Genomic DNA, 21,436 nt, shown 5'->3' with positions numbered 1-21,436 from the left:
TGTGGTATATACATAAATTGGGCTATTGAGTAGCTGCAAGAAGGAATGAAACTGTAAGACATGCAGCGAGCTGAATGAACCTTGAAGACAGTATGTTGAGCTAAATAAGCCAGAAACATAAAGACAAATATTATAATGCCTTACTAATATGGACTAACTGTAATGTGAAATTCTGAACATTGAATTTGAGAGCATAGGTTATCAGGTGAAGGCCTATTGCAAAGGTTCCTAGATTGTAAGCTTTTACAACAGTCACATCTGTTCTGGAGTTGTAATAGTTATTTCTAAATTCTGAGATGCGTAACTCTTTATGTATAGCCTGGCCATTCCCTGGAACTTCAGGTATTTGTGTGATACCTGAGACTTGCAGCTAGGGTTCTGCATCTATAAAAATCAGAATTACCCCATACAGTTATTGTTAAAAACACTGAAAAAGTGATCAGACTTCAGTTATAGATACAAATGCAACTGATCTGGGTAGGGCTAAATCATACCAAAGGGTAAAGGATGATATTGTCTGTATTTGAAACCTTCAACTTCTGTGTAAGACCAAAGGAAGAGATGTTTATTTGTTACAAAATTTATATTTTCAGTAGCACACTATCTAATTTAACTTGTAAGAACAACATAATTACATGGAACCTTGAATAGGGAGTGAGATCTTGTTGGTTTGTAGAGGTTGGTGTATTGCCCCTATACATCCCAGAGTAATCAGGGCAGAAGATAAAGTATTTGCAAAGTCCCCTTGAGGGAATGAGGGAAAAGATGGGAATATTAAAGTTCCCTACCTGGGGAATTCCCAGTAGTCTCACAATCATTGGGGACTGTCAATATGATGGGCCAGGCCCTTGATCCTGGGGCTTGCCCTTAAGAAACTTATTCCTGGAGAGGAGAAGCTAAGCCTACTTATGATTATGCCTGAGTAATCCCTAGAGAACCTCTTTTGATGCTCAGATGTGGCCTCTCTAAACCAATTCCATAGGTGAACTCACCGCCCTACCCCCTGTGTGGAGCATGACTCCCAGGGAAGTTAATCTCCTTGGAAACATAAGAATGAGAAAGCCTTCTGGACCAAAAGGGGGAAGAGAAATGAAACAAAATCTCAGTGGCTGAGAGATTTCAAGTAGAGTTGAGAGATCATTCTGGAGGTTATTCTTATACAATATATAGATATCCCTTTTCAGTTTTTGGTGTATTGGAGTATTTAGAGGGAAATACCTGAAACTGTTGAAATGTGATACAATAGCCTTGATTCTATTGAAAGATGATTGAATAACTATAGAGCTTTTAATGTGTGTCCATGTGATTGTGAAAACCTTTTGACTGATATTCCCTTTATCCAATATATGGATAGATGAGTAAGAAAAAGAAAAGACAAAAATAAATAAACAATAGAGTATGGGATGTTTTAGGTGTTCTTTTTTACTTTTTTGGGGGGCGAGTAGTGAAAATGTTCAAAAATTTATTGTGATGATGAATATACAGCTATATTATGATACTGTTAACCACTGATTATACAGTTTGAATGATTACATGGTATGTTAATATGTAATATATATCAATAGAAAAAGATGTAAATGAATTGAGAATTTAAAAAAAAACAGTAGAGAGAATCAACAAAACCAAAATTTCGTCCTTTGAGAATATTGATAAAATTGACAAATCCTTAGTTAGATGACAAAGAAAAAAAGAGAGGAGATGCAAATAAATAAAATCAGAAATGAAAAGGGTGACATTAATACTGACACCACTGAAATAAAAACAATCACAAGAGGATACTATGAATAAATTTGTGCCATCAAATTAAACAACTTAGATGATGTAGACAATTTCCTAGGAACACATAAACAACTTGAAGTGACTCTACAAAACATAGAAGACCTCAGCACACCAAATACAAGTAAAGAGATTGAATCACAATCCTCCCAAAAAAGAAAAGCCTAAGACCAGATGGCTTTACAGGTGAATTGTACTACTCATTCCAAAAAGAATTAGCACCAACCCTGCTCAAGCTCTTCCAAAAAATTGAAGAGAAGAGAATACTACCTAACTCATCTATGAAGCCAGCATCACTCTGGTACCAAAGCCAGATAAGAATTCTATAAGAAAAGAAAATTACAGACCAATAGATGCAAAAATCCTCAACAAAATACTTGCATATTGAATCTGACAGCATATTAAAATAATTATATACCACGATAAGGTGTTTTTTTTAGGTATGCAAGGGTGACTCAACACAGGAAGATCAATCAATGAAATACACCACATTAACAAATGGAAGGGGAAAAAACACTTGATCCTCTAGATTTATTTAGAAAAGGCTTTCAACAAAATCTAGCACCCTTTCTTGATAAACACACTTTGAAAGATAGGAATAGAAGGAAACCTCCTCAAAATGATAAAGAGCATAGATGAAAAACTCACAACTAACATCATACTCAATGGTGCATACTTTCCCTCTGAGATCTGGAACAAGACAAGGACATCCACTGGCACCAGTGTTATTCCACATTATGCTCAAATTCTAGCCAGAGCAGTTAGGCAAGAAAAAGAAATTAAAAGTATCCAGATAGGAAAGGAAGAAGTTAAACTTTCACTATTTGCAGGTGACTTGATCCTATATATAGAAAGCCCTGGAAAATCTACCACGAAGCTACTAGAGCTAATAAACAAGTTCAGCAATGTGGTGGGATTCAAGATCAACATGCAAACATCAGTTGCGTTTCTGTACACTTGTAATGAGCAATCTGGGGAGGAAATTGTAGTAGTTAGATTCAGTTGTCAACTTGGCCAGACGAAGGCACCTAGTTCTGTTGCTGTGGACATGAGCCAATGGTACATGAACCTCATCTGTGCTGATTACATCTGTGGTCAGGAGGCGTGCCTGCTGCAATGAATGATGTTTGACTCAATTGACTGGTGCTTAAATGAGCGAGCTCAATGTAGCACAGCCCAAGCAGCTCAGCATACCTCATCTCAGCACGCACAGCTCAGCCCAGGCCTTTGGTGATGCAGAAAGAAATCACCCTGGGGAAAGTTGCTGGAACCCAGAGGCCTGGAGAGAAGGCCAGCAGAGATCACCCTGTGCTTTCCCACATAAGAAAGAACCTCAGTTGAAAGTTAGCTGCCTTTCCTCTGAAGAACTAACAAAATAAATCCCCTTTTATTAAAAGCCAGTCTCTCTCTGGTGTGTTGCATTCTGGCAGCTAGCAAACTAGAACAGTAATCAAGGGGAAAAAAAACACTTACAATAGCAACTAAAAGAATCAAATATCTAGGATCTAAAAGACTTGTAAGCAGAAAACTGTAAAACATTGCTAAAAGAAATCAAAGAAGACCTGAATAAATGGAAGGACATTCGTGTTCATAGATTGGAAGACTGAATATCGTTAAGATATGTTTTACCGAAAATGATTTACAGATTCAGTGCAATCCCAATCAAAATTCCAACAGCTCACTTCGCAGAAATGGTAAAGTCAATTATATTTATTTGGAAGGGTAATGGGTCCCAAATAGTTAAAAACATCTTGAAATAGAAAAAGAAACATGCATGGTACTGGCATAAAGATTGATAAATTGACAGGGAAATCAAATTATGAGTTCAGAAATATACCCTCACATCTATGGTCAGTTGACTTTTACAAGACTTCCAAGTCTGCACAACTGGGACAGAATAGTCTGTTCGACAAATGATGCTGGGACAACTGGATATCCATACCTAAAAGAACAAAAAAGGACCCCTATTCACACCTTGTACAAAAAAAAACTCAGAATGGATCAAAGTCCTAAGTATAAGCTCCAGGACCATAAGTTTTCTCCCAGAAGAAAACGTAGGGCAGCATCTTCAAGATCTTGTGGTAGGTAGTGGTTTCTTGGACTTGACACCCAAAACAAAAGCAGGTGAAAAAAAATAGATAAATGGGTCCTCCTCAAAATTAAAATGTTTGTGCTTCAAAGTACTTTTGTCAAGAAAATGAAAAAACAGCCTGTTCAATGGGAGAAACTATTTGGAAGCCCCATATCCAATAGGGCTTTAATATCTAGAATGTATAAAGAACACATTTATACATTCTATAAGGTATAAATTACATTATATAGTGTAATTCATTATAATTTAAACCCATACCAAACCCTGAAATCTATTTTATAACTAATTCTGCTGTGCTTTGAAATTTATTGCCTTTTTTGTATATGTATTATTTTTCACAATTAAAAAAAAAATCCATAAAATAATATATAGCCTTGCTGCTTGATTGAAATGTCTGTAGAAACAACAAAAAGATTGCTTTCCCATCAGAAAACAAAATTTAAAAGATGAATTCCGTGATAAAACCCAATTTTTGTTTAAAATTTGATTTTGTTAAAATAAAAAGTTAGGTGGTCAGTCAGACAGGAACGCTTCTGGAAGAACCATCACAGTAGCTGCTCAAGGAGAACCTCTAGTTCACTTTAAACTTATAGTGGTTGGCAATAGCAGTACTAGAAAAACTACATTCATAAAATGTCATTTGACTGGTGAATTTGAGAAGTATGTAGCCACCTTCGGCGTTGAGGTCCATCCCTTGTGTTCCATACCAACAGTGCACCTATTAAATGCAACGTATGAGATACCACTGGTCAGGAGAAATTCAGTGAACTGAGAGATGGCTATTACATCCAAGTCCAGCATGCCTTTATAATGTTTGCTGTAACATCAAGAGTTACTTAGAAGAATGTGCCTAACTGGCATAAAGATCTGGTACAGGTGTGTGAAAACATCCCCTTTGTGTTGTGTGGAAACAAAGTGATATCAAGGACAGTAAAGTTAAGGCAAAATCCATTGTCTTCCATCGAAAGTAGAATCTTCATACTATGACATTTCTGCCAAAAGTAGCTACAACTTTGAAAAGCCCTTCCTTTGGCGTTCTAGAAAACTGATTGGTGACCCTAACTTGGAATCTGTTGCCATACCTGCTCTTACCCCTATAAGAGGTTGTCATGGACCAAGATTTGGCAGCACAGTATGAACATGACTTAGAGATTACTCAGACAACTGCACTGCTGGATGAGGATGATGACCTGTGAGAAAACGAAGCTGGAGCCCAGCATCAGAAGTCTAGTTTTATAGGCAACTATCCTGTGTTATCAGTGGTGCAGCATGTTTGCCACTTTATTATATAGCTAAGCAGAACATGTGCTTAATCTTTGGGATGCTGAAGGAGATGAATGGCCTGAGGGAATGTGGCAATTAAAAAAAGAAACTTTATTTTTTGGACCTGCATATTTAGCTGTTTTGGGGCACAATTGTTTCCTTTTTGAGTTTCAAGTATTAGACTGCTACAGTCACACACATCACACACACCAAAAAAAGGTGATAAAAAAAAGTGATGGAGACCTATCAAAAGTACACTTTAAAGGTCAATACGAAAGTAAAATATTATCGTTATCTTTCAAGTCCTTATTATTATATATCCCTCTTGTTAAGTGAATCCTTCAAGGCCTACATGTTACCTGCAGAATAAAGTCCACACGCAGTAGGACTATGCTTCATACCCTTTATATGCAATCCAATCTATTCACAAATCCCAGAACAAAGCCTTGTTTTCCATATGCGTAATCTTGGTGCACACAGATCTCTTTCTTGGAATGCCCTTGTACTTCTCTTAGCCGATTGAAACTTCTCTTTTTTTTTAATTAGAGAAGTTGTAGGTTTATAGAAAAATCATGCAGAAAATCCAAATTCTCGTATATCTCCCCCATTGTTGAACCTTGCATTGGTGTGTTATATTTGTTACAATTGATGAAATAATAACATTGTAATTGTAACTATTGCTATATAGTCAGTGGTTTACATTAGATTTCTATTTGTGTTGTACAGTCCTATGATTTATTGTTTTTTATTTTTATCCTATTTTTTAAGGCTCAACTCAAGTATTATTTCTCCTTAGTTTGTATCAGACATGTCAACTGCAATATCCTATAATATTCTGTATTGTAGGTATATTAATCCATGCTCAAATTCCCTACAAACAGTCAGTTCTCTAAGTGGTGATGGTACTGAGTTTAATTGATTTCTTTTAATCATTTAAAGTGCTTTTAGTATCATTGACATTCAATGTGTATTTGCTATTTGCTAGAGAGGATAAATGAATAAACTCAGAACTTGTTTCCAAAAAAAAAAAAGACAAACCCCAAAGAGCTAAGCAGTATGTTTTATCTGATTGCTTTTATGTAAATATTATAGTGGTATACTATAAAAAATTGTTCTGTAAGGATACTCAAAAATATATGAACAATAATTACCTCCCAGAGAGGAACTTGGGAAGCAGGGAAACATAGATTTCATTTTACAATTTTCTTTACTATTTGTATTTTGCTAGCAGTGTGCATCTACTACTATTATTTTGAAATACTTTCAAATTTACCAAACAGTTACAAAATATTACAAACCCCATAGAGTGAACTCCGATATACCTCTACCCCACCCCAGATACTCAGATGCACTAATCTTAACATTTCCCCATATTTGCCTTTGCCGGTTTGAATCTGTGGTGGACCCCAGAAAGCCATGCCCTTAATCCTCATTCAGTATTGCTGGGTGGGAGCATTTTGATTGTTTCCCTGAAGAAGTGACCCACCCAATTGTGGGTGGTAACTTTTGATTAGATGATTTCCATGGAGGTGTGTCTCCACCCACTGAAGGTGGAGTTGCTTACTGGAATCCTTTAAAAGAGGAAATATTTTGGAGAGAGTCCCTTATTGGTAGAGCCACGAGAAAGCCAGCAGGTGCCGCCATGTTTGCCATGTGTCCTTCTAGCTGAGAGAGAAACAATGAACATAATCGGCCTTCTTGAACCAAGGTATCTTTCCCTAGATGCCTTAAATTGGCCATTTCTATAGCTTTATTTTAATTGGGACATTTTCTCAGCCTTAGAACTGTAAACTAGTAACTTATTAAATTCCCCTTATTAAAAGCCATTTTGTTTCTGGTATATTGCATTCTGGCAGCTAGCAAACTAGAACATTGCTGTATCATTGTCTGTCTGTCTATATATGTATCTGTCTGTTGGTCTATCAATTCATTATTTAAACACTTGAGTGTAGGTTGTATATATCATGCTCCTTGAACACTTAATACTGCCATGTACATTTCCTAAAAATAAGGATATTCACTTACATAGCCACCATATATGATTATCAAGTTCAAGAAATTTAACACTCATACAAAGTTTAGAATTTATATTCCAGTTTTTCATACATCTCAGTAATGTTCCTTTGAGCCTTTTCGCCTCTTTTGTTAGATCCCATGTAGGATCATGTATTGCATTTAATTGTCATTGTTTCTTTAGATGCTTTTTCATTTTTTTTAAATGGAAGACAAACAATACAACATGAACTTTCCCATCTCCACTATTCCCAAGAACACCATTCAGTTGTATTAATCACATTCACAATATCACAGTGCCCTCACCACCTTCCATTACTAAAACCTTCCCATCTCCCAAAATGGAAACTCTACACCCACTGTGCATTAACGCCCCCCCCCCCATTCTCCATACTCCCCACCCCTGGCAACCTGTACTCTACTTTCTGTTTCTATGAGCTTGCATGTTCTGTAATATTTTGTTGTTGTTGTTTGTTTTGTTGTTTTTAAAATATTTTTATTGACAAAACAAAACAACATACAAATATGAACATTCTTAACATATGAACATTCCATACTTGGTGTACAGTCAGTGGCTCATAGTTTCATCACATAGCTATATATTCATCACCATGATTGTTTCTTAGAACATTTGCATCACTCTGGAAAAAGAAATGAAAAGAAAAAAGAAAAAAACTCATACATACCATACCCCTTTCCTTTCCTCTCATTGACCACTGGTATTTCCATCTACCCAATATGTTTTAACGTTTGTTCCCCCCATTTTTTTCTATACCCCTTACCACTACTCCCTTTCAGTGATCACAAGTATTTCAATCTACTCTATTTTAGCATTTGTTTCCCCTATTATTCTGTAGCATTTTCTTTATGTTATCATAAAGCTTAAATTTAGTTTCCTAAATCTATAGTAATTTTGTTTTGATACCAATTAAACTTCAACAGTATATACAAACTATTATGTAGTTCTTATTACAAATGACATGTTCATTCATTATGAGTCAAAACCACTGATTTATCATTACATTTTATGCATTTGTCTTTTAATTCCTCTAAGAAGTAAAAAGTGGATCCACAGTCAAAAATGCTGTAGAATTGGCATTCATATGTACCCAGGTTGTTACACTCACAGGAGATCTTTATTTCTTCATGCAGCTTTGTTCTATTGTTTATTGTCCTTCTCTTTCAACCTGTAGAACTCTCTTTAGTATCTCTCATCAGACCAGTCTGGTGGTGATAAACTCCCTCAGCTTTTATCTAGGAATGTCTTAATCTTACCTTCATCATCAAAAGACAGTTTTGCTGGATATATAACAATTGGTTGGCAGTTTTTTAGCTTTCAGTACTTTAAATATGTCACCCCACTGCGTTCTTGCCTCCAAGGTCTCTGATGAGAAATCGGCACTTAATGTTATTGAGTCTCCTGTGTATGTGACATGTTGCTTTTCACTTGCCGCTTACAGAGTTCTGTCTTTATCTTTGGCATTCAACAGTTTGATTATAACATGATCTACTGGGTTTTTTCCTGCTTGGAGTTCATGGAACATCTTGGATGTTTATATGTCCTTTGTTAAGTTTAGGGCATTTTCAACCATTTTTTATTTGAATATTTTTCTGCCCTTTTCTCTCCTTCTTCTCTTTCTGGGACTCCCACAATGAGTATATTGGTACTCTTCAAGTTCTCTAATTCTTTCTTCTGCCAGCTCCAGTCTGACCACAGGGAACTTTTAATTTCTGTTGCTGTAATCTTCAGCTGTGTTTGGTTCATTTTCATAATTTCCATCTCTGTGTTGATATTTTTTGTGTGAACATCTCTTGTTTTCCTGATTTCCTTTAGTTCTTTGTCTGTGTTTTCCTTTAGCTCTTTGAGCATATTTAGGGTTAGTTTTTGAAAGTGTTTTTCTGGTATGTCCCAAGTTTGATCCTCCTCATTGTTTCTAATGCTTTCATTTTTACCTTTGTCTTGGCCATCATTTCTTTTTCTTTGTATGTTTTGTAAGCTTTTGTTGAAACCTGGACATTTTGATATTTTTATCTGTCATCATTGGAATTTCACATTTGTTCCTTAGGCTTGTATCTAGCTAATGTTATGACAGAGCTTTTCTTGATGCCAAGAACTAATTAAAAAAAGAAAAAAAGTAGAAGAAATAAAAGAAAACACCTTTCCCAGTCTTTGCAGATTGGCCTGTGTAGGTGCTCTTCTTCAGGGTTTATTCATACAATGAGTTTAGAGAATAGCTCCAGGCCAAAGTGTAGGGCCATGGTCTTTTTGTACATGTATCTTTTCTTGGGCATGCTCATGGCCCTAGAATTCCCTTGCTTAGTGTTCCAAATGTCCCTTCTCCCCTTGGGAACAGTTTCCTCATGGTCCTACAGGCCCTACAGCCAGCAAACCCTTTCTCCAGGCATCACCACTTGACTGCTTTCCCACAGTGTTCTGTAGAGAACTCAGTGAGCCGCCTCCTACTCACAGGGCAAGTTCTAGAATGGCAGGTCTCTCAGGCTACCACCAAACTGATTGGATTAGACAGACATGCACCCAGTATGTGCACAAGGGTTACCCTGATCCCTCCAGAAAGAAGACCAGGGGTCCCCATTAGGAGCACAGTCTGGCTCTCTGTCAGGCTGGCAGAAGGGGAGGTGTTCTAGTTTGCCAGCTGCTAGAATGCAATATACCAGGAACGGAATGTCTTTTAGAAAGGGGAATTTGATAAGTTGCTAGTTTACAATCATAAGGCCGAAAATGTCCCAGTTAAAACGAGTCTATAGAAATGTCTGATCAAAGGCATCCAGGGAAAGATACCTTGATTCAGGAAGGCCGATGAAGTTCAAGCTTTCTCTTTCAAGTGGAAGGGCACATGGTGAACACAGTCAGGGTTTCTCTCTCATCTGGAAGGGCACATGGTGAACACTAGCTTCTTCTCCTGGATTCCTGTTTCATGAAGCTCCCCAGAAGGCATTTTCCTTCTTCATCTCAAAGGTGGTTGGCTGGTAGACTCTTGCTTCTCGAGGCTGCGTTGTTCTGAGAATCTCTCTCCTACTCCAAAATATTTCCTCTTTTATAGGTCTTCAGAAACTAATCAAGACCCACCCAAATGGGTGGAGATATATTATCACCTAATCCAATTTAACAACCATTGATTGAGTCACATCTCCAGGGAGATGATCTAATTGCAGTTTCAAACATACAATACTGAATAAGGATTAGAAAAAATGACTGCCTTTACAAAATGGGATTAGGATTAAAACATGGCTTTTCTAGGGTACATACATCATTTCAAACCAGCACAGGAGGGGAACAGCTAGACACCAGGAGATCCTACCACTTTTAAGGAGCCTATTTTGTGATTTGGTGCCCACCTTGTCATTGCAGTCCTCTGACTTTTCTGGAGCTTTAAGATGCTTCTGCCAGTTCTTGCTGGCTGTTAAGGGACAGAACCCTAAAGTGTCTCATTCTGCCCTTTTGATCGGAGCAGGGACAGGTCTGTTCAAAGCATTTTAGTATTTTGAGAAGTCATCAAATACAACCCTTGATGAATTTGGTTATTGTTATAAGGTCAAATATTGAAGTCTTTAGAGACAGCAGATCTGTTTTTAGAAGTAGAATCCAATTGTTCCTCTATGAAGCTAGGAGATATTTCTTATTTAAGAGGTATGTTATGGTGGCTGAGTCTTGGTGTCTCTGGAATACAGCCCTCTTGCCTATTTACCAGAAAAATTTTTAGCATAATAAAGCTGATGGTTCAGAAGCAGCTCCTAGGTTGCCAGCTAAGGAAATTTTGGGTGGGGGGTGTGGGACATGGGAGGAAATAGTTCTGCCCAGTTCAGCTGCACTGTTGCCACTACCATCTTGGAGTAATAGGTGGCATCTACAAAAGTTTACCCTCAAGTGAAGTTAGCTGACAGACAGTAGCATTATGAGCCGTTTTAATTTTATTCTGTATATATTTTCTGTTTTAAAATATATAAACATATATCCATATAAACTCTAGAACAAAAAAATTCTAAACTACTTATTTCCTTTATTAATAATTTTTAGAAGTTACTGGAATCTATTAGAAGTCTTTTAAATGATGTTTAAAAGGAATTCCTGTTTTCATAGAATCGGTTCTATTATGGGATGTGTTTTCTTTTTGCAGACCTTTTATGTATCCATAGTTGATTTATGTGAAAATGGCGGGAAACGTCCTGTCACGAATAGCAGTGCTAGTTTCACCAAAGAACAAGCAGACACCATTCGCAGAATTCGAAATAGTAAAGATAGTTGGGACATGTTGGGAGTCAAACCTGGGGCCTCAAGGTAAGCGATGCTCTAGGATACTTAATGCTGAGTTCTCTTATCGAGGGAGATCCAATAGTGAAAATTACTGGTGTCCTGTATCATCTTCTAATTGGCTAGAAATATGACGATAAATGCAGACATATCAAGATTGTTTCACTGGATTGACTGATTACCAGAGAAACACAAGGGAGGCCTTAGCTCAGTTACCTGATAAGGGAACTCTGCAGTGGGTTCGCATTCATACAAATGCGAAAGGGGCGTTCACACGAGTGGTATGGTCTGCTTTTGTCTGTGTTGAACAAGAGCTATGAAACTAATGTAACCTTACAAAAGCAGAATTTTATTAAATCATTTCAGAGAAGAGAAGAACAATTAACAATCAATTTGTCCAAACTTTTAATTTTATAGGTGGAAAAACTGGGACTCAGTGAAATTAAATACATGTTCAGGGATCCCAAAGAGTTAGTACTGTAATTGATTCTTGACCCTACGACACTTGTCTGTTCCTCTATCTCACTCTTTGAAACAAAAATCCTGCTAGCTCCTTTGTTTGTGTGTGCATTTGTGTTAAAACATTTTATTTTAGCCAGCTCCTTTTCTCCCAAAAGAATTATTTACGAAAAGAAGTAGTATCACTATTTTTGTTGCTTGTGCAAAATAAATAATTATTCAGAATGGTTATATAACTTTTAAAGATATAATACCACCATTACCATGCATAATATAATTTATAAGGGTTTTCAGTCTTTTTATTTTGTACCTTAGCCTTCCTGCCTTACTGTTCCCCTTGATGTCTATGCAAGAAAAAAGTACCTCTTAAAATTGCACTCTAACACCAAAAATATTAGCTGTCTCTTTCCCATCTGAGTATTATACAGTACAAAAGGAAAGAGAGGAAGGGAAGAGGAAGACAGCTTTTGGTCCCCTCCACTTGCCAGGCATTATTGACAATTCTTAAAACACAAGAGGAATTCAAATGACTTCACATATATAGGACAGAGTTTATTGGGGTCTTTAAATGTCTTTTCAGATCTCCATTTTAAATTCTTCCATTTCACCTCCAAGAGATATTGCTTTAAAATTAAGGAATTACACCTTATCAACTTACTAATTAATTTAGAACAATGTTCATGAAGGAAAAATGAACTTTTGTCTCCTTATTTATTCCCTGTGGTTAACTAGGATTTACCAAATTTACAGGATCTTCATAAATTCCATATTGTAAACTAGTACTTCTCTTACCTTTGTTCCACTGGATTTAGCAAGCTAGTTTTTATAGCATTGAGTACATTTGGGAAAAATCTAAAAACATTTTTTGCATTGTTATAGGAAGTTTTAATGTTTTTTTCAGTGCTACCTGTGTTTACTGTTGAACTTTCAGAAAATCTTCATCTTCGACAGAATTGGCATATTTGTTAAACCCCTGAATCAGTCTTATTTCTCCAGAAATCTCCATTGGGAGTTTCTTATGAAGTCTAAAATTCTTCAAAGTCACTCTTAGTGCAGAGGACAAAGCAAAGCTCCTCACAGTGTCTGGATGTCCTTGGGCAGGATTCAAAATTGTGTCAACGTGCCCCTGTGACCTTAGTCTCCAGTATGACACCTAAGACTGTTCATCACATCCAAGATAGTAAAGACCATCTCCCCAAGACTCTCTCTCTCTAATTGGGGAGACCAAATTAGAAATTGTTCTGATGAAAAAATAAAAAAGCAAAGGTTTGGGCATTTGAGGAATTACCATATCCATACTTATTACAAGAGGAAGGTGGGAAATAAAGACACCAGGGACACTACTGGGAACCCTATGTAGGAGGCCTAATACCTGGGATCATGGAAGAGCAGTGGGAGGGATGGGTCCAGTCTCCAGCCCCTACCAACCTCATTTTTGCTCAGTGAGAAGCTCAAATGCCTAAAGATCTCACCTGGAGCTCTGCTGGGTTACTCTAAGTGCCTGTGGATCTTTTGAGAAACATTGTCACTGCTCCTTTCCTCTCTGGATGATAGGATTCTCTTTCTTCTGTGGTCTCAGCAAGCTCACTGTAACTCTCAGGTTCCCGTTCCTGGTGCCCCTTTCCAAGTTGGTGGTGTCACTATCTCCTGCACAGGCTTTGTACCCTGAGATCCTGGAACCCATTTCAGCCCCTTTCTCTTATCTCTCCTCCACCTCATCATCTGCTTCTGCCAGTTCTTTCTCTATGTTGACTCTTAATGTTTTCATAAACACTTTAACCTAAAGTCTTGTACCACTTTCCTGGGTGATTGTAATAACCCCCTAACTTCACAAAACAGCTTTCCAACACAATTTTGTCATGAAACACTTACTGGGTTTTTTTGTTGTTGTTTATCAAGTTCAAATTTTTTGTTTGTTTCGTGTTCAAGAAACATTTCACTTACCGATCTCTATTCTCTAGCCAACTTTGTTTCTTGTTACTTCCAAGCACCATTGCCTTGTGGAATGACATGCCATGCCCACGTTCCTTTGCTAGCCTCTGTCAGCTCTGTCTCCCCAGAGAGTCTGTGTTAATCCACTGGCCCACCTTCTTTCAGAACTCTTTTCCAGGAGCCTTCCCCAGATGCCGTGCACTCATCCTTCAGTCAGCAGAGATTTTCTGCATACCTGCTTGGTTCCAAGCATGGTCACTTTTCACCAGATCATTCTTTTACTAAAGCATTTTTTTAGTGTTCATGTCCTCATTTTACATTTTATTAGGTGATGGTGTTTTGTTATTTGTATGTTACATATTATTTATTTCCTAATCTTTTAGTCCTTTCTTTGAGAAAGGGTAATCATTACTTGGAATCTGCTTAATGAAAGAGATACTGTGTGTAGCCAAACATGTAGTAGATTGGGGCTGACCCTGTTACTGATTGCCCTTTTCTCCTTTTCACAGGGATGAAGTCAATAAAGCATATAGGAAACTCGCTGTGCTTCTTCATCCCGACAAATGCATGGCGCCTGGGAGTGAAGATGCCTTCAAAGCAGTTGTGAATGCCCGGACAGCGCTCCTGAAAAGCATCAAGTAGAAAGTAGAGAAAAAAGACAGTGAGGGACTCGAGTTCAGATACATCCTCTAGAGGGGAGATAACCAACATAGGTTTCACCTCCATAATAGCTTACTGCTTTTTCTACTCCTGTGTTCGTTGTCTTTTGCAAACTAGTAATTCAGGTGCCTGTTAGCAGTTCATAGACATTTTGCAGAGAAATGGCCTGCATTTGTATAAAGGGAGGAGAGCCAGTCATCACTTGACCATATTTGTTTCATATTTCTAGATAATCTGTATTTCTAGATAATTTTTTCTCATTCATTTGTAAGCTCTTTAATTGTGGCATCCCATAGGTACTTTGCTCAGGAAAGTCCATGAAGTTTCTGGAAAGAGGAAGGAAGACTCTCTCACCCTTCTGGGGCTGGGGTGCTATTGGGTGTGGGGTTTAGCATCAGAAAGGGAGACCACAAAAGCAGAAACAGATGATAGCACAGCCTTTGAAAGTTTGATGTGATCTCACAAACAACTTGCTTCTTTTACAGTGAGCTCCTTAGGTAGTCGTTTAACCATCCTTCTATAATGAATGAGCTTTCCATTCAATGTGAAATGAGGTGATCCACTTCTGAATTAAGCAGCCCTTTGATGACATTCACTCTGTCCTCCTTCTCCAACCAGCAGGGGGAGAGATGAGCCAGTCTTAAGAGAGCGGCAGCCACATATCCTGGGTACGCGCTGCTGCTAGCCTTGTCCCTGGACCTGAGGCCTTTCCCTAGCCATGAGATGGCTGCTGGTAGCAGGAGAGTGCACTGGGCACTAGGAGCAGAAGTCAGATCTTAGACAGAAGAACTGGCAGGTCCTGTCCCCAGGGAAAAGACTGACCCAGCTCAGCTTGGGGTAGGTTTGATGTACTAGCAGAGTCCTCCCATGAGGCTTTTCCTTTTTCTTGCTTCTCTGTCAGTTGTCACAGGCAGAGGAAAAGGAGGAGTGCCCCTCATCAAACCGGGCCTCTTTTCTTGCTTCCTTGCCTGTATTGGTCTCTATTTTTTCCCTCTTCTTCCCTGCCCCTTTTGTTTTTTCAGTACCCCATGTCTGCTGTCATTTTCTCTGTTCTTGAATCCCTGACTTCCAGCATGTGCCTTTGCAAGCCTTGAACTGGGCCTGGCTAACCAGAGACAAGTATGGATCGTTTGTGGATGATGGAGGGAGAGATCTTAAGGCATGTGTGGGAAGGAATCTCTGTATTTTTTGCTTGAGCTCCAAATTTCTGGATAATAATTTTAAACTAGACATTATGAAAACTAATTTCACATAGAGAAATGCATTTTCTTGCTATAGTCTCATCTTACAGAGTCAGTCTCACTGTTTGACTCATTACATCATCACTTATTATTGCATTAATTGGGGCTTTAAAATGTGTGAAACATTATTGCCCCATGAATTTTTAACAGTTATCCCATACTAAGTGCCAAATAGCATCTACCTTACACTTAAGAAGAAAAGCCATTTTCTATAAATTGAAATCTGATAGATAATTTATTGTGGTATTTTCTTCTAGCCTTTTAACTAACTTCTGCGACTGTAAAACTCCAGTTCTTCTGGACCCAAATTTTGTTTCAAGCTCTCATCATTCCCAAAGTTATCACACATAGATCTGACTCTTACCACAGAATTTAAGAGTCCTATGAATTAGGGGGTCATGCATGGTGGTGACAGCCCAGATGGGCATGACGGCTCACACAGCACGTGGCCTGGTACACAAAGCCAGTGTCAGTTCCCATCACTGTCACTAAACACTAGATCGGTCCCCTTATCTTAAGCTACATATGCAGATAAGCAGTGAGAGCAGAAAGAGGTCTTTAGTGCTTCCAGTCACATCCCTGTATAAGGAGCTGTGACTTGTAATTTACCCTGATTTTGATTCTTAGTCTTGGGAATCAGTTTCTAGCACTTTCTTAAAGTCAAGTATGACCACATGCTGCTTCACTTATGCAGAGGAAAGAAAATAAGGAACTTAGGCTTCAGAGCCCCAGAATTTTTATTATGATCCTTGAGCAGAATATTAAGAGATAGTAAAGCATAATTTGCCATGAAAAAGATTTCTTGGCACCAACTTCATACAAAATTATACAGAACTCTATGCATTAATTTAAATTCTTGATGCAGATATGCACCCTGTAGTTGAGACTTATTAAAATTTTTCATCCAGTTGGGATTTCAAAGTACATCAGTGAGAGTAACAACTTTAGCAGAATAATCTCAATAGCCAAAAAAATGTGTTAGAGAATATTGTTTTTTAAAAAAATTGTTTGAACAGCCATTATTAACAGTCATTTCTTTCACATCTGAGTCACCAAGAAGTAACACTTTTTAAACTTGTTAGAAATCCCTAGAGACATTTCAAATTAATCATCCAACCTACCTAAGCACTTTAAAATGCACCCTTCTTTTGTTCCTCTGTTCTCCCTTTCATGCCTCCTTTTGAATTGATATTCCCATTGCAACGTAACTGTCATTACTTCTTTTACTTCAGCAGCATCATTTCATTTCTTCACATAAACGTGTTCTTGGTTTTGTTACCCTATTAATTGGAAAGTCCTGATGTGGGGCGTCATTGTGCTGCTATCCAAGATAAATTGCTATAATTCTAGACATTTCACACTAATCTTTCAGGCTTACATTGACCTCAGGAAATTTACTGTAGTATATACATTTTGAATTCTCAACTAGTAGTAAATGTTTCTTTATACCTGTAAACTGGTAAACTAACTCACTGTTAGGTAAATAATCAAGTCATAGATCAGACAGCTACATTCCTAAAAGAAAGCCAGAATGGTAAGCAGTCCTGTAAGCTGTGAATCGGTTTTGAAGTAGCTGTTCCTCATAGAATAATGACAAAAGCAAGATGGAGAGGGAAATATTTCAGTCTCAAGTTGGAAAAGGTTGAGCAGTAGGCACTGGAATGTCATTTCCTTCTCCACTGCACCCCATCTAGTTCATTGAATCTGCCAGCATTTTTTTTTTTAAAGTAATACATAAATTTTTATCAAACAGGTATACAAAAATATGTTAATATTTTCACATCATACAAGAGGAAACCATTAAAACATTATATAAACAGCCTAGTAAAAAAATTATTATTTATCTTTCAGATCATATCATTTTTATTTAAAATTTGTGCATATTCTTGTGATGCTTTTAAAACTAGGTCTTGATTTAGATTTGACTCATCAGTAGATCCTAGAAGAGAAGTTCTATAGGATCCAGATTCAAATTCAGTAGCAGCTTCTTCCTCTAATTCTCTAGTTATATATTTTTTCCAATTCCTGCCGCATCTGTAAAAACAGATTGACTTCTTTTAAGTTTTCTGATATATCCTGTATGACTCTTTCTTCAATCTCCCTTTTATACTGTTCTACTTGACCACATTCTAGCATATTCATTTCTACATGACTTCTGAGGTTAACTAGTTCTTGTTCCAACTTCTTTTTATTCTTCTCCAGTTTTCCACATTTCTTTTATATTGCTCTCATAGATAATAGCTCCTGTTGAAGAACTTGATTTCTTGCGTCCAGATGCAGGCATTTTGAAGATCCAGTTTCAAGTTTTGCTGTAACATCATCAATCTTATGTTTTAGCATATTAATCTGAATATCCATTTCAATTTGATTGGTTTTTAAATCTCCATGGAAACTAAGTTCTCCATTTTCATATTGATTTAACTTCCTTTTTGTCATTTCTAAAAGTTTCTTAAATCCAATAATCTCTTTTTCTAATTCGCCATTTTTCTTCATTTCTTGATCCAAATGATATACCAGAGATTGTTTTAATTGAGTAAGTTTCCTTAACTGTTCCTTTTCTTCCTCAGATTTTCTTTCTGCTTTCTCATTTTCATACTGATACATTCGTTCTTTTAAATGATTACATTCACTGGTTAATTCTTTATTTCTGTCTTCCAGCAGAAGGTTCTGTTTTTCATTTTCAGCTTTAAGCTTTTTTATGATATCCTGAAATTGATCTTGGATGTTAATTACTGTCTTGTCTTTACTGTCAGCTTTGTTGTGGGCGTCATCCAGTTGTTGTCGAAGTAACATATTTTCACTTTGCAGTTGGGATAACCTTTCCTCTAAGGATTCCTGTTTTCCAATATACTTATTTACTTTACCTTGTTCACTTTGATACATGTGTTCAATCTCCTTCATTTGCCTCTGTGTTTGGCTTAGGTCTCTTTGTACACATTTTAAAGTCAGAGCTTTTTCTCTCAGAGCATCTCTTGGGTGAAGGAGCTTAATTTCTAGGCTATTGAATTTACTTTCAGCTTTAGAAAGTTGTTGTGAAAGAATCCTATTGTTATCTTTTAGGTTAGACACAGCAAAATTCATTTTGTCCTGCAAACAAAACCACTCATCTCTTGCTGTCTGGAAAGCAAGTTCCAGATCTCTCTTTGATGTCTGACTTTGATCATGGTCGTTTATAGCAGCAGCTAGTCTAGAATGGTATTATCCAACTTCTGTTTCCAACCTTTTCTTGTTCTGTTTTTCATTCTCTCATTTAAAGTTTAGTATTGCATTCTCCGATGTCAGAACATTCAGCTGCCTGCTATACTGAAATATTGTTTTTGCTAATGTTTCCTCATTCAGTTTTAATGTCTTTTGAAGGTCATCATTTTTTTCTTTTACAATTTCAATGTCCTCAGAATATTTCTTTTCTTTTTCCTGGTTGTGATTTTTTATTGTGTCTATTTCCAATCTTAGCATGGCAATTTCATCCTGTATCATGTGGTTTTTATGCAAAAGATCTTTTCCTTTTTCATGATTATCAGAAACTTTCTTTTGAGCTGTTTCTATCTCCTTCTGTTTACAAAGGTGATTAGTCAGAATTTCATCCTGTAATATTCTTCTGGCATTCGGTTCTCGAGAAAATTGCCTCTGGGTGTCATTTCGCTCTTCTACAACCTGATTCAAATTATTTCTTACAGTCCTCAATTCCATATCTAGTGTTCGAAGAGTGAATTCAAGTTGTAGTTTCATTTCAACTTCTTTACTATACTGCTCTTCTTTTCTTCTTAATTGTTCCCTAATTTTGTCATACAACATATCAGCACTTCTTCTTTTTTCTTCTTCTTGTTTTAAGTTAAATCTTATTTTCCATTTTTTAAATTTTTCCTGTAAGTAGCTCACAGCGATTTTTTTTAAGTTCTAATAATTTTTCATACGAAAGAACTGCATCCTGGATTTTCAGTAGGCTAACAGAATCTTTACAAACCATTCCAAGTTGTTCAATTAGCAACATAGAATTTTTATAATTAGAGCTAGGCAATTCACAATCCTCTGAAGCTGTTTCAGATGACTGAGTTAAGTCATCAAGTTCACCCATAGAATTAATTTCCTTTTTGACCTTGTTCTTTTCATCACATGTTTTCTTTGTAGGTCTTTCTTGATCCTGATCTATTTCACTTAAACTGCTGTCATCATTCACTTGTAGTAGAATGCCAGTCAGCGAATCCATCTTCTCAAACACTGCTATAATGACAGATGCTTTGGAGGTCCAGTTTTCATTTTCATTTTTCTTTACATCCTTCATATGCAAGGCAGAACTGCTCGTGGATCCCAAAGTGGGCATAGGAGTCAAAGTAATAATCTCTCGAGGTCATCTCCTCTGGGTTTAGCAGCTTGGACATCTTGCCCCGTTCTGGGTTGAGTGGACACGTGATGCATACATTGCACAGGCTTGGGTGGAATGTCAGGCTGAGGGGGCTGCGAGGGGGGGCTGTTCACCTATTGTTGCTGCAAGTTCTGGATCAAAAGTATCATCTGTGAACCTCAAGAGCAGGCTCGACTTGCCCACCCCACTTTCGCTGATGATGAGGATCTTAAGTGTGGTCAGCACGTCCTCGTCCATCCTGACCAGCTCAGCTCTGAGCCCTGCTGGCCACCACAGTCTGCCTCTTAACCCTGCCCCCAGGAGAGCTGCCGCGCTTGCGCACCGTGCGGCGCTGCCACTTTTTACACACAGACCGGCCGCCAGCCCCACTTCCGCCGCGAGGTAGCTCTGCGTCTGCGCGGACCTAGCCTGCCAGCATTTTTGTAAAACTTTTGAACCTGAATTTAGCTGCAAGGTAGAGCTAAGAGCACCTTCCGCTGCAGGGGTCGCAATGTGGGGTTCCTGCATCTCATAGCTGGTATCTAGCACAATTGTAAAACTTAGTTAATACTACTGGTACATTGGCTTTTTCCACTACACATACACATTTCTAGAGAAGAAAAAGCTTGCACTTGTGATGTGGCTAAGTTAGATTGTGTCTAAGAAGCAGTGAGTGCAATATTAAGCCCTGCAATAAAGGCCCTATTGGTGAAATGACTTTATTGAAACATTGGACTGTTTGGGTACGTTTCTTGCATTGATTGCTGTCCAGGCATTCTTCCCCTCTGTGAATACAAAGTGTATAAAGAAACCCTTTGCTCTTAAAAGGTCATCTACATGTTTGCTTTCTGTTGACACAACTGAAAATGTTAAATCTGCCAATTGTTTATGTCTTGTATAGAGAGTGTCATGTATTTAAGTTCTGTATTTTTGTAAAGTAAAGCCAAATCTCAAACACTGGTCTGCGGGCTGTATTTATCTGTTGAGACACTGGTCTTTAATGTAAAACAAACTGTAATAGAACCCATCCCAGTTCCTCTCCAACTTAACCTTATATAAAATGTTTCCTTTAACTTCCAGTTTGTAAAATGGAGGAAATTTTATTCATCAGTGTATTTTGTTAGTATTTATTATTTTTGTTCTTTAGGCTATTCTAACCATATTAAGTAATGATGAAAGTATTTTGACCTTGTCTTAAGAAAAATATTGACATTATTTTTACCTTTCTTATTCAGATGAAACTGTTAACTCATTTTAATAGTGCAAATTTGGGCTAAGAGTTCAGTTAACTCATTCCTGGACTTTAAGAATTCTTAAGTAGCAGGACTCTAGTGAACCCACTAGAAAAGTGGAAGCCTTGTAGAACCATATCTCAAAAGGCAGTCTGT

General features: G+C 37.5%; 1 protein-coding gene and 1 pseudogene across 2 annotated transcripts in view; one reads left to right on the top strand and one right to left on the bottom strand.

Annotated features, from left to right (window-relative positions):
• The window catches only part of DNAJC27 (DnaJ heat shock protein family (Hsp40) member C27), an 80,272-nt gene extending 59,126 nt beyond the window's left edge, over positions 1–21,146 (top strand). The window contains exons 6-7 of one of the 2 annotated variants that reach the window (XM_077152292.1): positions 11,281–11,441; positions 14,315–21,146. In XM_077152292.1, the coding sequence (XP_077008407.1) occupies positions 11,281–11,441; positions 14,315–14,447 (294 nt within the window). In that variant the 3' untranslated portion in view covers positions 14,448–21,146. The remainder of the gene's footprint in view (positions 1–11,280; positions 11,442–14,314) is intronic. The other variant, XM_077152293.1, reaches the window with a different exon arrangement.
• LOC143675485 (ankyrin repeat domain-containing protein 26 pseudogene) lies at positions 17,708–20,027 on the bottom strand (annotated as a pseudogene).
• Positions 21,147–21,436: the final 290 nt, after the last annotated feature.

This window comes from Tamandua tetradactyla, chromosome 3, assembly GCF_023851605.1.
Source record: "Tamandua tetradactyla isolate mTamTet1 chromosome 3, mTamTet1.pri, whole genome shotgun sequence".
NCBI classification, from domain to species: Eukaryota; Metazoa; Chordata; class Mammalia; order Pilosa; family Myrmecophagidae; genus Tamandua; species Tamandua tetradactyla.
Note: the sequence above shows the minus strand (reverse complement) of the source record. Positions and strands in the feature narration are given on the sequence as shown.